The sequence below is a fragment of the Mycteria americana genome, unplaced genomic scaffold (assembly GCF_035582795.1).
Source record: "Mycteria americana isolate JAX WOST 10 ecotype Jacksonville Zoo and Gardens unplaced genomic scaffold, USCA_MyAme_1.0 Scaffold_206, whole genome shotgun sequence".
NCBI classification, from domain to species: Eukaryota; Metazoa; Chordata; class Aves; order Ciconiiformes; family Ciconiidae; genus Mycteria; species Mycteria americana.
Window position 1 is genome coordinate 27,087 of NW_027445546.1, and position 13,407 is coordinate 40,493.

At 73.6% G+C, this 13,407-nt stretch overlaps 3 protein-coding genes across 3 annotated transcripts; 1 reads left to right on the plus strand and 2 right to left on the minus strand.

The window, feature by feature from the left end:
• On the minus strand, window positions 1-5,269 carry LOC142403346 (uncharacterized). The gene is given in 9 exon segments (XM_075489579.1): window positions 1-441; window positions 443-694; window positions 1,906-2,047; window positions 2,133-2,667; window positions 2,670-2,900; window positions 3,504-3,739; window positions 4,504-4,660; window positions 4,879-5,039; window positions 5,157-5,269. Coding segments are annotated over 7 exon segments (1,992 nt in total). The 5' UTR covers window positions 4,659-4,660; window positions 4,879-5,039; window positions 5,157-5,269.
• A 245-nt stretch (window positions 5,270-5,514) lies between these two features.
• Window positions 5,515-7,199, plus strand: LOC142403348 (uncharacterized). Its single transcript, XM_075489581.1, has 5 exons — window positions 5,515-5,668; window positions 5,718-5,917; window positions 6,009-6,109; window positions 6,678-6,726; window positions 7,006-7,199. The coding sequence occupies exons 1-5, from the start codon at window positions 5,515-5,517 to the stop codon at window positions 7,189-7,191; spliced, it is 690 nt and encodes a 229-aa protein (XP_075345696.1). The 3' UTR covers window positions 7,192-7,199.
• A 2,029-nt stretch (window positions 7,200-9,228) lies between these two features.
• On the minus strand, window positions 9,229-12,604 carry MEPCE (methylphosphate capping enzyme). Its single transcript, XM_075489577.1, has 4 exons — window positions 11,327-12,604; window positions 10,163-10,381; window positions 9,949-10,075; window positions 9,229-9,507 (listed from the first exon to the last, which is right to left on the minus strand). Exons 1-4 carry the CDS (start codon window positions 12,512-12,514, stop codon window positions 9,455-9,457), a joined length of 1,587 nt encoding a protein of 528 aa, XP_075345692.1. The 5' UTR covers window positions 12,515-12,604; the 3' UTR covers window positions 9,229-9,454.
• Between the last annotated feature and the right edge of the window lie 803 nt (window positions 12,605-13,407).

Below are 13,407 nucleotides of genomic sequence, written 5' to 3' on the forward strand. Positions count from 1 at the left end.
TTAACGTACCATAAATACACCCCCCTCCAATCCTCCCCCAACCCGGCCCAGCCGTGTCGTGCCCCGCCCCCCCCTCGATTTTGGGGACCCTCCCTTATTTTGAGGCCTTTCTCTCCATTTTGAGGACCCTCCACTTTGAGGACCCTCCCTTAATTTTTGGGCCCCCCCCTTCCATTTTGGGGACACCCCCCCCCCCTCCATTTCAGGACTCCCCCCCCCCCCCTCATTTTGGGGGTGGGGTGTGTTTTTGGGGGGGGGGGGGTACAGAGATGCGCCAGGCACCCCGGGGGGGGTCAGATGGCGGTGTCCCAAAGCACGGCGTGGGGCCGTCGCGCAGGGGGGGTGCCGGGGGGGGGCGGGGGGGGGGGGTCGCCCCTCAGGTGCCCCCCCTCTCCAGGATTGGGGGGCGGGGAGGGGGGGCAGGCTGTCCTTCTTGCAGAGGGCCCCCCCCCCCCCGCCCCCCCCGGGCCTTGATCTCGGTGCAGACGCAGCGTTTGCGGTCGATCACCTCCTGCAGCTGCCCGTCCCGCGGGCGGGGGGGGGCTGCACCCCCCCCGGGACCCCCCCCGACTCCGGGGACCCCCCCCAGAAAGAGGGCGGGGGGTGGGGGGGCCACGGAGAAACGGGGGGGCCCCGGCTTGGCGTACCCCCGAGGTGGAGGCCGAGCGGCCCAGGCGGGGTCCCCCGGGGAGCTCTGGGGAGGGGGGGGGGTGTCAGGGGGACACGGTGGCCCCCTGTCACCCCCCCGCCCGTGACACCCCCTCCCCAGCAATGGGGGCACCGAGGTTGTCCCCACCCTGTCCCTGTGCCCCCCCCCCCCCCCCCCCCCCCGGTGCTCCGTGTCCCCCAGGTCCCCCCTCCCAGTATCCCCCCAGGCTCTGTGACCCCCCCGGTGTCACCCAGTGTCCCCCCAAAATCTCGGTCATCCCCCCCCAGTGTCCCCTGTCCCCCCCCCAGTTTCCCCTGTGTCCCCCATGCCCCCCCCCAGCTCTGTGGCCCCCCAGTGTTCCCCCCAAATCTCTGTTGTCCCCCCCCAGTGTCCCCCATGCCCCCCCCCAGTGTCCCCCCCACATCTCTGTGTCCTCCCCCCAGTGTCCCCATGTCCCCCCAGTCTTTGTGAACCCCCCCGTGTCCCCCCCAAATCTCTGTGTGTGTCCCCCCCATGTCCCCCCTTGGTGTCACCCAGTGTCCCCCTGTGTGTCCCCCCCCAGTGTCCCCATGCCCCCCTGGCTCTGTGACCCCCCCCAATGTCCCCCCCTGCTGTCACCCAGTGTCCCCCCCCCCATCTCTGTGTCCCCCCCCCAGTGTTCCCATGTCCCACCCAGGCTTTGTGACCCCCACCCAGTGTCCCCTGTCCCCCCCCCGTGTCCCCATGCCCCCCCCGCCTCTGTGACCCCCCCCCTCTGTGTCCCCCTGTGTGTCCCCCCCCAGTGTCCCCATGCCCCCCCGGCTCTGTGACCCCCCCAATGTCCCCCCCTGGTGTCACCCAGTGCCCCCCCCCCCATCTCTGTCTCCCCACCCAGTGTCCGCATGCCCCCCCCCGGCTCTGTGACCCCCCCCCAGTGTCCCCATGCCCCCCCCGGCTCTGTGACCCCCCCCTCTGTGTCCCCCTGTGTGTCCCCCCCCAGTGTCCCCATGCCCCCCCGGCTCTGTGACCCCCCCAATGTCCCCCCCCTGGTGTCACCCAGTGTCCCCCCCCATCTCTGTCTCCCCACCCAGTATCTGCATGCCCCCCCCCGGCTCTGTGACCCCCGCCCTGTGTCGTCCCCCCCCAGTGTCCCCCTGTCCCCCCCCAGGTTTGTGACCCCCCCACATGTCTGTGTCCCCCCCCCGCAGCGTCCCCATGCCCCTCCCCAGCTCTGTGACCCCTGCCCTGTCCCCCGTCCCCCCCCCCGTGCCCCCCACCTGTGGGCCGGCCGCAGGCAGGGAAGGTCTGGCAGGGGAGGGGCAGCCCCGGCCGCCCCCGCGGCCCCTCCGCTCGCACCGGGATCCCCGAGGGGGGGGGAGCCGCCCCCCCCCCGCTCCTCCCGGGGGGGCTCCGACGCCTCTACGGGGGGTCAAAGGTCAGCCCCCGCCCAGGGGCGGGTGAGCCCCCCCCGCCCAAATCCCCCCCCCCCCCCCCCCCAACTCACTCTCGGGTTCTTTCCCGCGGCGGGAGGAAGCTCCGCCCCCTCGGCGGGGTGGGCCCTCGTCCTCGCGCAGAGAGGCGGGGCCTGCCGTGGCCCCGCCCCCCCGCAGGCTGTCGTAGGCGGGTGGGCGCTTCCCGGGGGGCGGAGCCTCGGCGGCGGTAGGAGCGGGGAGGGGCAAAGCTCCCAGCCCCCGCCCCTCCCCGCTCTCGCCCCGCCCCTCCCGCCGCGGGGTGGGGCGGGGGGAGGGGGGTGGAGTGGCTGCGCGCGCGGGCGGGGGGGGGGCGGCTCGCGGCGGGGGAGGGGCAGGCGCGAGCCCTCGGGGGGGGGCGGCCAGCAGGGGGGGGCGGGGCGCCAGGAGATTGGGGAACGGGGGGGGGATGGGGGCGTGGCCGGCGAAGGGGGCGTGGCCGACGAAGGGGGCGCGGGTGGAGAAAGGGGCCCGGGGGGGAAGGGGGCGTGGGCGGGGAAGGGGGGCGTGGCCGGCGAAAGGGGCGTGGCCTCCCCCCTCCCCGGCGGGGAGGGGGGCAGCTCATCTCCTCGTAGATGGCCTCGGGCTCCTCGGGGGGGGGGGGCCGGGGGGTCCCCCCCTCCCCCTGCCCCCCCCCCGCCGGGCGTCCCCCACCATCTCGATGTAGACGGGCTCCTCCCCCCTCCCCCTCCTCGGCAGCGGGGGGGGGGAGGGGGGGGGCCCGGCCGACAGGCGGGGTCTGGGGGGCTGCGGGAGGGCTTGGGGGGGGGGCGTCTGGCGCACGCAGCCCCCCCGGGGGGTGCCTGGGGAGGGGGGGGGGGAGAGGGGTGTCAGTGGCACCCCCTCCCTGCCCCACGGCACCCCCTCCCTGCCCCATAGCCCCCCCCCCCGGGGTGACGCCACATAGCCCCACGGCACCCCACAGCCCCCCATAACCGCCACGACACCCTGTAAACCCCATGACCCCCCCAGCCCCACAGCACCCCCATTTCTGCCCCATAGACCCCCCCAAACCCCCCCCATCACCCTATAGAGCCATGGCCCCCCACAACAGCCCAGCACCCCACAGCCCCCCATAACCGCCACGACACCCTGTAAACCCCATGACCCCCCCAGCCCCACAGCACCCCCATTTCTGCCCCATAGACCCCCCCCATAGCTCCCCCCAGCACCCCATAGAGCCATGGCCCCCCACAACAGCCCAGCACCCCACAGCCCCCCATAACCCCATGACACCCCACAGCCCCATAGCACCCCATAACCCCCCAACCCCCCCCAGTCCCCCAAAACCCCATGATACCCCCCAGCCCCCCCCGACACCCCATAACCCCCTGACACCCCAGAGCCCCCCAACACCCCCCAGCCCCCCTAAACACCCCCCAGCCCCCCCCTCCTCCCCCACTCACCGCCCCGCTTGGCGGGTGGAGCCTCGAGTCCCCGCCCCTCGGGGGGCCCCGCGCGGGGGCCGGGGGGCTGGGGGGGGCCCCCGCTATCGGGGAGCCCCACGGCGTGGCAGGAGAGGGAGCGGGGGGCCATGCCGGGGGCGCAGGGCCGGGGACCCCGTTCCTGGGGGGCCGGCAGCGTCAGGAACCCCACCCGCAGGGGCCGCCGCAGGGACCCCCCCTCCCGCGCCTTGGAGGCCCTGGGGGGGGGGGAGGAGGCACAAGGGGGGGTCAGAGGGGACCCCAAAATAGTTGAGGACCCCCCCGAACCACCCAGGGACCTCCCCCCAATGTCCCCCAAATTCTGGGGGGGACCCCAACCCACCCGCCGGGGGGGACAGGGGGGACCCCGACCCACCTGGGCCCCCCCCCGTGCCGTGCCCTGCATGCTCGGGGGGGGGGGACACCCCAAAATATCTGGGGGCCCCACAGCCCACCCAGGGACCCCCGGTCCGGCACCTTGGAGGCCCTGGGGGGGGTGGGGGGGGCCCAAAATATCTGGGGTCCCCCAACCTGCCCAGAGCCCCCCTGTCTCCCACCCTGGAGGGGTCCGTGGGGTGCGGCAGGGCCCCAAAACACCCAGGGACGCCCCCCCCCCCCCCCCGTGCTGTGCCTTGGCCACCCTGGGGGGGGGAAGAGGGGGACCCCAAAATATCTGGGACCCCCCCCCCCAGCCCACCCAGGGACCCCCTGTCTCCCATCCTGGGGGGGTCCCCAACCCCCCAAACTCCCCCTTGGCGTCCATGGGGGGGTCAGTGGGGGGGGGGGGGGGGGTGTCCCCAACCCCCCCCTTGGCCTCCGTGGGGGAGTCAGTGGGGGGGGGGGGGGGTCCCCTACCCCCACCCTTGGCCTCCATGGGGGGGGGCACAGGGTGCGGGGGGGGGTCAGGGGGTGTAGGGGGCCGGCCATGGGGTGCAGGGGTGGGGGGGTGGGGGTCAGTGGGGGTGTCCCCCCACCCACCCACCCCTTGCGTGGCTCCTCCTCGCGGGGGGGTCGCCAGTCGGGGCGGCCCTTGCGCTGCAGCAGGTTCATGGCGGCGGCCGCGGGGGGGCGCTCTTCCCCCAGCCGCAGGAAGGCGGCGGCGGCGGCGGCCAGCTCCGACCGCGGGGGGGCGCTCATCCCTGGGGGGGGGGGACGGGACATAGAGAAGGGCGCTCTAGGCCGCGTCCCCCCCCCCCCCGGGTCCCCATGTGTGTGTCCCCCCCCATCCCCTTTCCCCCCCATCCTCATCCCCCCCCCCCCCCCGCATCCCTGGGGGTCTCCCCCCCCCCCCCATCCCCAGATGGTTCCCCCCAAAATCTGGCCCCGAACGCCAGGGTCCTCCCGCCCCGCCCGTTACCTCTCGCTCCGGTGCCTTTGGCGGTGGGGGGGGGGGGGGGGGGGGGAGGCGGGGGGAGGAATCCTCCACCGCGCCCCCCCCCCCACCGCCACCACCACCACCACCGGGGCCTGGGCGGGGGGCTCACGGGGGGCGGCGACCCATGGCGGGGCTCTAGCGGCCTGCGAAGGGAGGGGAGGGGGGGGGGGTGTTAACGGGGAGGGGACCCTCCCCCATCGCCGATAAACACCCACCCCCCCCCCTCCCGTCACCCCCCCCCCCCCCTCCCCTCCACGTACCGGCCGCTCCCGCCTCCCGCCCGCGCCGCTCCATGGCGCTGACGCAGCGTCCGCGCTAGACAGGCGTCGGGGGGTGTGTGCGCGGGCGCCGCCGCCCCCTAGCGGCGCGGAGGACGCGGCGTTGAGCGGCGGGGGGCGTGGCTTGAAGGCGGGGGGGCGTGGTCGCGCTGGGCGTCGCACCGCCTATAGGCGGCGCGACGCCCAGCGCGACCACGCCCCCCCCTCCCCTCCGCGCGTTGAGGGGCGGGACTTCCGCCCGCCGCCACTTCCGGCCACCACCGCTGTCACCGGCTGCCGCCGCCGATCGCGGCTCCGGGCCCGGCCCCGCCATGTTCCCCCCCCCGCCTCCGCCGCCGCCATGAGCCGGAAAAAAAGCGGCTTCGCCATTACCAGCGTCCGAGGCGGTAACGAGGGCGGCGGCGGCGGCGGCGGCGGGGGGGTGGGGGGGGACGACGGTGGCGGTGGTTGTTGTTGTTCTTCTTCCTCTTCTTCTTCATCTTCCTCCAGCCCCGGTGGGTCCCGGTTCCGTTTGGTCCGGTTACCGGGTCCCGGGGAAGCGTTGAGGCGAGGGCGGTGGATCTGCCGGGATTTCTACGAGAGGGAAGCGGTTCCCCGGGGAAGCGGGGGGAGGGTCTCGCTCTCCCTCGACTCCCCCCGCGCCCCCTCCCCGCCGCCCTTCCCCCCTCCCCCCGCCGCCGCCGCCGCTTCCCCCCCTCCCCCACCAGCCCCGTTCCCTCGGGGCCTTCGCTCAGCTGGTGCAGGTGAGGGGCGGGGCTACACCCGGGGGGGGCGGGGCTGCAGCAAACCACGCCCCCCCACTCACCCCCTCTCCCCCCTCCCCCTCTTTTACAGGCCCTGCCCCCTCGCCCCCCCTCGCCCCGCCCCGGGGGCGGCACCGCCGGGCTGAGCGCTCGCCTGGGATTGGCCGGAGAGGAGAGCGAGGAGGAGGAGGGGTGAGGCGGGGCTTCCGGTTGGGGGTGGGACTTCCGGGTTTGGGATAGTGGGGGGGGTGGGGTGGGGTTTCCCGCTGGGATAGGTTTTGGGGGGGTGGGGCTTCCTGTTTAGGGGGGCGGGGCTTTGTGTTTGGCCAGGTGTTGGGGTGGGACTTCCTGTTTAGGAAGGTATGGGGGGGTGGGACTTCCTGTTTAGGTAGGTATGGGGGGTGGGACTTCCTGTTTGGGTAGGTATGGGGGGTGGGGGCTTCCTGGTGGGCCAGCTGCTGGGGGGGCGGGACTTCCTGCTTTGACACTGGGCAGAGGCGGGGACTTCCCACTGTGCCAGGTGTTGGGGGTGGGACTTCCTGTTTAGGCAGGTGAGGTGGGGCGGGGACTTCCTCCAGGGCTAGGTGGGGGAAGGGCAGGACTCCCCCTCCCCGGGCCCCACGGCCCAAAGGGGAAGGAAACAGGAGGAAGTTGCGCGTCTGCCCCTCCCCCTCCCCAGATGCTGTGGGGGGTGGGGTGGGTCTGTCTGTCCGCCCGCCCGCCTGACCCACCCCACCCCCGTCCCGTCCCCTCCCCCCAGCGCCGGCAGTGGGGTGACGGCCATCGACAACAAGATCGAGCAGGCCATGGTGAGCGCCCCGCCCCCGCCTGGCTCCCCCGGGGGGGGGGGGAGGGGCGGTTCCCGGACCCCTGGGTCCTTGCGGCGCCGGGGGAGGGGCCGTCGGGGGGGGGGTCTTGGTGGATCCTCGGGGTCCTGGGCGGGGGGTTGGGGCCTGGACGCGGGGGTCCTGGGGGGGTTGCGGTCCCCGGTGGGGGGGCAGGGGAGGGCGTGGGGCCCTAGGGGGCCGTGGGTGCTGTCTGGGGGGGCCGTGGGTCCCCACGCCGTGTGTGTCCCCCCCCCCCCCCAGGACCTGGTGAAGAGCCACCTGCTGCTGGCGGTGCGGGAGGAGGTGGAGCTGCTGCGGGAGCAGATCAAGGAGCTGAGCGAGCGGCGGGCGGCGCTGGAGCGGGAGAACGGGCTCCTGCGGGCGCTGGCCACCCCCCAGCAGCTCGCCCGCCTGCGCCCGCCCCGCCCCCACGGCCCCCCCGCCTGACCCGCGCCGGGGGACTTCTGGGGGGGACGCGCAGGGCGTGCGGGGGGGCCCGGCCGCCTGCGTCCCCTTTCTGCTGCTTTATTGGGGGGGGAGGGGGGGGGCGGTGAGCCGCCCCCCTCCCCCCTTGCGCGATTTGGGGCCTTTTTTAATAAAGCCGCGGTTTTTACAGCACGGGGGGAGGGGTCGTGATTCATTGGGGGGGGGGGGGAGGGCGCGGTGCTGCCGGCCGAGGCGGGACTCGAACCCGCGGCCGAATGCGGAAGAGGCGCCGCCATCTTGGGAAGGGCGGGGGGGGGGGGGCACAGCGCGGCCGCCATCTTGGGAAGGGCACAGGGTTGAGGGCCTTGCCGCCATGTTGAGGAGGTCTGCGCCGCCATCTTGGGAAGGGCGCGGCGGCCATCTTGGGGAGGGCTGTGTTGAAGAGGGGGGCGTGGTCCGAGGCGGAATGGGCGTGGCCAGGGGGCGTGGCCGCCGCCGCCATGAGGCCACCGGAGGCGCCGCCGCCGCCGCCGCCCGGGGGGATCCTGCGGCGGGGGGGGCGGGGGGGGGGGAACCCGGCAGGTCAGCACGGGGGGGGGAAGGGACACCCCGACAATAAGGGGGGGGGGGGGGGTGGACACACGGGGACCCTCCCCCTCTAATTCCTGTGTCGTGTCCCCCCCCCCCAGGTGCGCTTCGAGCTGAGCCCCCCGGTGCATGCTGGGAAGGAGGAGGAGGAGGAGGAAGGGGGGCCCGCGCCCCCCCCGCCGCTGGGGACCCCCACCCTGCACAGCAGCCGGGGGGGGGCGGCGGGGGGGGGGGTCCCGGGAGCCCTTCGATGCCCCCCGGGCGGCCGCCGCCCTCCTGGGCTGCTCCTTCGCCGCCCGCTGCGCCGTGGGGGGGGCGGCGGCCGGAGGTGAGTTCGGGGGGGGGGGGGGTGGGTGTGATTTTGGGGGGGGAGGGGGGTGACACCACCTTTAACCCAAATCCCCTTTTTTCACCCCATTTTGCAGCCATGAACGTGCCCCCGGCCCAGCGGCTCTACCGCGGCCTGGTCAGCCTGGCCGTGCCCCCCCCGCCGGGGCCGCGCAGGGGGGCCCTGCCCCCCCCCGCGCCCCCCCCCCGCGGTGAGTGTGACCCCACCCCCACCCCCCACGGGCCCCCCCAGCACCCCGGGGTGCTGATGGGCCCCCCCCCCTCTCTGTGTGCCCCTCCCCCCCAGGTTCCCGGCCCCGAGGTGGGGGCGCTGGCGGGGGGGGCGGGGCGGGGCAGCGGGGAGCCCTGGCTGCCCCCCCCCGCCCCCCCGGACCCCCCCCGGCCCCTCCCCCGCCCCCCCGGAGCCGCCTTCCTCATGTACCGGAAGCTGCAGCAGTGGGGGGGGGCCTGAGGGGGAGGAGTGACCCCCCCAAATTACCTCCCCCCCCCCCCCCCCCCAATAAATCCTCTTTTCCAACCTCTGTGGGGGGTGTTTGGGGGGGGGATTGGGTCACGTGTGGGCACCCCCAATTCCCCCCCCCCCCCCCCCGTCCTTTCACCCTTAGGGGTGGCTTTGGCCCCCCCCCACCGTGGGGAGGGGGCTTCCCATGAGCCTTTGCGGGAGTGGGGGGTGTCTATAGTGTCTGCGTGTGGACCACAACTCCCAGCAGCCCCCGCGCGCGGCCGCTTTCCCCACACCCGCGCATGCGCGGCGCCAATGGCTGGCGCGAACCCATCGCTATGGAAACGGGAGGAGCCATTGGGGACGCGGAGCGGGGGGGGGGGGATGGGGTGGGGACATGAACCCGCCCTCCCCGGGCTGTACCACTTGTGGGGGGGACACAAGACACCCCCAAACTGTCCCGGGGGGGGGGGGGGGGGGGTGTGACACCCCCCAGAGGGGACAGGGGCTGCCCCCACCCACCCCTATTGTGCCTCCCCCCCCTCAAAGTTCCAACCCCCCCCCCATAAGACACCCCCCCCCCAAAATGGGGACACACCCCCCAAGTGACAGCCCCCCCCCCCCAGAAGGTGACAGGACCCCCCAAAATGGCAGGAATCCCCCAAAAAAACGACCCCCTCCCCACTGACCAATCGCCTCCTTTATTCCCGGGGGCCCCCCCGGCCCCCCCTCGGCACAGATCAAACCACGGCAAACACCCGGGGGGGGGTGGGACACCCGAAATTGGGGGCAGGGCCCACACACAGCCCCTCCCCCCATTTGGCATCTGGTGGGGGGGGGGTGGGGGAGCGCACCCCTCCCCCCCCCCCACCCCGGCGGCGTGGGGCCCCCCCACACTTGGGGGGCTCAGGGGGCGTCGCCTCGTCCCTTGTGGAAGAGATAGATGGGCCGCTGGAAGCCTGCGGGGGGGGAGGGGGTTAGGGGGCACCCCCCAAGTGTGGTGTCGTCGTCCCCCCCCCCCTCCCATATTGGGGGGCTGGGGGCCCCACGGCATCCAGACCCCCCGCCCCCACAGTGAACCCAGGCGTCCCAGCCCCACACTTCACCCCACAGACCCCCCCCCCTTTCCTGAGGACCCACGTGACCCCCAAAACCCCCCACAGATTTGGGGTGTCCCCCCCTCCCCCCCCGCTCCCTACAGACCCCGGCGTCCTGCCCCACACCCCCACAGCGACCCCGAGCCTTCACCCCACAACCACCCCTCCCGCTGCTCCCCCAAATCCACCCCCAAAACCCCCCAGATTCGGGGTCTCCCCCACTCCCTGAGGACCCGGGCATCCCCCACACCCGGGGGACTCCCCCCACCCCCACCCCCCCCCAAATCCCTGCCCTTCCCCCACCTTTGGCGGCGTGCTGGGGGGTCCCCAACAACTCGTAGCTGTCGAACCCCACTTCGGGGGAGGTCAGGTAGGAGGGGAACTGCTCGGGCCGCAGCCGGATCCGCTGGTAGTTCCTGTAGGTCGTCTCCTTTTTTTGGGGAGGGGAAGGGCATAAATTAAGCCCCGAACCCCCCCAAAAACACTCCCCACCCCCCCACCGCACCCCGGCGCTCACCGTCAGCCCCTTGCGCTTGCGGTAGGAGGCCCAGGGTTGGGGTTCGAGGAGCAGGAGCCCCCCGGGGCGGAGGTGCCGGTAGACGCGGCGGAAGAGACGTTTGAGACCCTCGTCCCCCCAGTTGAGCTGCACCCATTTGGTGAGGGAGAGGCAAAGCACCACGTCGAATTCGGGGCGCTGCGCCGCCACCGCCTCCTCCCGCTCCGGAACGTAGTTCCCCTGGGGGGGGGTGGGGAAAAAAAAAAAATTAGGGGGGGGTTATGGGGTGGAATTGGGGGGAAAGGGAAGGGACGGGGGGCGGGGGAGAGGCACTGAGAGGGGGTTTGGGGGGGTAACGCTCATGCTGAGGCCCCCTGAAAGGTGGGGGGGGGATTGAGGGGGGTAAGGGGGGCCACTGAGGGGGTTGGGGGGGGGGGGGCACAAGCTACATTGAGCCCCACTGAGGGATGGGGGGGGGCCATGCTGAGCCCCCGGAGGGGTGTGGGGGGCACTGAGGGATGTGGGGGTTCACTCTGAGCCCCACGGAGGAGTTTTGGGGGGGTGGGGGGCACATGCTGAGGCCCATGGAGGGGTTTTGGGGGGGGCGGGGGGGGGGCAGGGGGCACATGCTGAGCCCCACGGAGGGGTTTTGGGGGGGGGGGGGGCCCATGCTGAGCCCCACGGAGGGGTTTTGGGGGGTCCACATTGAGAAACTTGGGGTCCCTGCCTAAGGCGTGGGGCTGCCCCACACCAGCCCCCACTGACGGACATGGGGTACCCCACAACAGGATGGGGGGAGCCCCCCCCCCCCCCCGAGGTCCCTGTGCACCCCGACATCCCCACCCTCCTCGGGGGGCGTGTCTCCTCCCTAGCCCCACCCCCGCAAGCCCCTCCCCTCTGTAAACCCCGCCCCCTCCAGCTCCAACCCTGGGCAGGAGCATCCCCTCCCCCCTCCCATCCCCCCCAGCCCCGTTACGTCCCCCCCAACCCCCCCCAGACCCCCCCAAACCCCTTTGTCCCCCTCTGAAACCCACCCAGACCTTCCCCAAACCCCCCCTGACCCCCCAAACACCCCAATGACCCCCTGAAAACCCCTCCTGACCCCCCCAAACCCCACCACGTTCCCCCAAACTGGCCACGACCCCCCCAACCCCCATGTCCCGTCCCGTCCCCCCCCCAACTCACCGTGACGAAAACGACGTTGTGAGGGAAATCGGCGGCCCCGGGCCCGTCGGGGGGCAGGCGGGGGGCGGCGATGGGACCCCGACTGGCCAGGAGAGCGGCGGGAAAACCCTTCCGCCCTCCCCCTCCTCCGCCATTCCCCCCTCCTCCGGCCGCCGCTTCCGCTTGGATCTCCTCCGACAGATAATGCCGGATATTCTGCCGCGCCGAACGGATCAACCCCCCGTCAATGTCCAACCCCACCACCCGGGCGGGTCCCCAACGTTTGGCGATGCTGAGGGTGAGGTGTCCCACGTTGCACCCCACGTCCAACACCTCCTTCCCCGCGAACCACTCGGGGCGCATGGCTCGTAGCCGCCCGTCCTCGCAGTCGGGGTTCCGGTAACCGTAATATTTGCAATAATTGCCGTATTGGAATTTCCGAACTTGACGACGTTGACGTTGTTGTTGCGGTATTTTTCCCGGGGGTTTGGGTTTTTCCGGCGGGGGACGGGTTCCTTCGGATTTACTGCAAGTCCGTCGACGTTTCCGATGGCGGCCGGTGGCGGGGCAGGCGGTGGCGCATGGCGGCGGGGTGGCGGCGGCGGCGGCGGGGAGGGCGTGAGGGCAGGCGGCCTCGTCGGCGGCGGCGGCGGCGGTCGCAGTGACGGTGGCGGCTCGCTGCTGGCCGCGGTGACGGTGGCGGCGACGAGCGGTTTTGGCGGGAGAAGCCAAGCGCAGCCCCTCGCCGGGAGCGTTGAGGCTGAGGGGGTCGGTGATGTCGCGAGGGACCAGGATCTCGACGGGGTCGCGACCGCGGGCGGGGAGGGGGGAAGATTGCGGGGTGCGGGCGTTGAGGGCCCGGCTCACCTCCTCATCCAGCAGACTGTTGAGGTTTAAGGGGTCGAAGATGTTTCCCCCCAGCAGGAACTCGGAGGGAAGCACCGGGCCGCACTCCGAGGCCGCCCGGCGACGCCGTTTCCACGCCGGTTGCTTGGCCCCGCAGCTGCTACGACGCTTCCCTCCTCCCGCCGACCTAAAGCCGTTACGTGGCCGCGGAGCCTCGGCGGCGGGTGAAGCTTCTTCCTCCTCCCGGGCACCGGTAGCGGAGGAAGATGAAGAAGGAGGCGGCGGTACCAGGAAGGCCTCTGGCTCGGCCGCCATGGCGGACCGCCCCGCGCCTGCGCGCTGCGCCCCGCCGCCGCCGCGCATGCGCCGCCGCTAGGGGGTGCTGTAAGGGGGGGAGCGGAGCGGGGCCCCTCCGCGCCCGCCACCTCCCGCCCGCGATGGCAGGAGCGCGGCGGCCCGCCGGGGTTTATATAGAGGGTGGGCGTGGCGCCGCGTGGACACGCCTCCCTCAGGGGGGCGGGCGAGAGCGGGGAGCCAATGGGAGAGGCGGCGGCGGGGAAGGCGGCCAATAGGAGGAGGCGGCGCGCGGGGCGGGGGGGGGGGGCCTGAAGGATAGGGGTGGCCGCGGCGAGCGCCTGCGCAGATCGCGCAACGGCAGAGGCGCTCGGGGGAGGCGGGGGGGGGGGGAGCGGGGGAGCCCGGTTGAGGGTTGCGGAGCATGCGCGGAGCGCGATGGGGAGCGGGGGGGGGGGTGGGGGGGGCGGCGGAGCAGGCGCGTTGAGGGCGCCTCGGGGGGGGGGAGGGGGGAGCCTCGCTCCGCGCGGGGATCGCCGGGAGATGGAGTCTACGGGGTGGTCACGCATGCGCGGCGGCGGGCGAGCGCCTCCGTCCCCCTATGGCGCCTGTGTCCTCCATCCCCCCTCCCTCCGCCGCTCCAACACGTCATCTCTCAGCTCATGACGTCGCTCAACCGGGCGATCCACGCTCCCCCAGCCGCCACACCGGTCCCCTCCCCTTCACCGCTCCCCCCCCCCCCCCCCCCCCGCCGTTAACGGAGCGGCGGGAACCACGTGGGCAGCCGCATGGCTCCCGCGAGCCAGCGCGCATGCGCGGACCCCTCCCACCGGCGCTGCAGGGGTGCACATGCGCAGTGAGTCACTCCCGTCGTCCCCCTCGCAAGCAACGTTTACGCATGCGCAGTCACCCCTCTTTCGCGGGAGTTGTGCATGCGCACTGACTCAAGCTGGGCTCGCCTC

Coding starts and splice junctions, on each gene's coding strand:
- MEPCE (XM_075489577.1), bottom strand. CDS start 12,514: ATGCGCGGCGGCGGCGGGGCGCAGCGCGCAGGCGCGGGGCGGTCCGCC. Junction 10,076..10,162: donor GCAAGCGCAAGGGGCTGACG/GTGAGCGCCGGG, acceptor CCCCAAAAAAAG/GAGACGACCTACAGGAACTA. Junction 9,508..9,948: donor CCCCCAGCACGCCGCCAAAG/GTGGGGGAAGGG, acceptor CCCCCCCCGCAG/GCTTCCAGCGGCCCATCTAT.
- LOC142403348 (XM_075489581.1), top strand. CDS start 5,515: ATGAGCCGGAAAAAAAGCGGCTTCGCCATTACCAGCGTCCGAGGCGGT. Junction 5,669..5,717: donor TTCATCTTCCTCCAGCCCCG/GTGGGTCCCGGT, acceptor CGGGGAAGCGTT/GAGGCGAGGGCGGTGGATCT. Junction 6,727..7,005: donor ACAAGATCGAGCAGGCCATG/GTGAGCGCCCCG, acceptor CCCCCCCCCCAG/GACCTGGTGAAGAGCCACCT.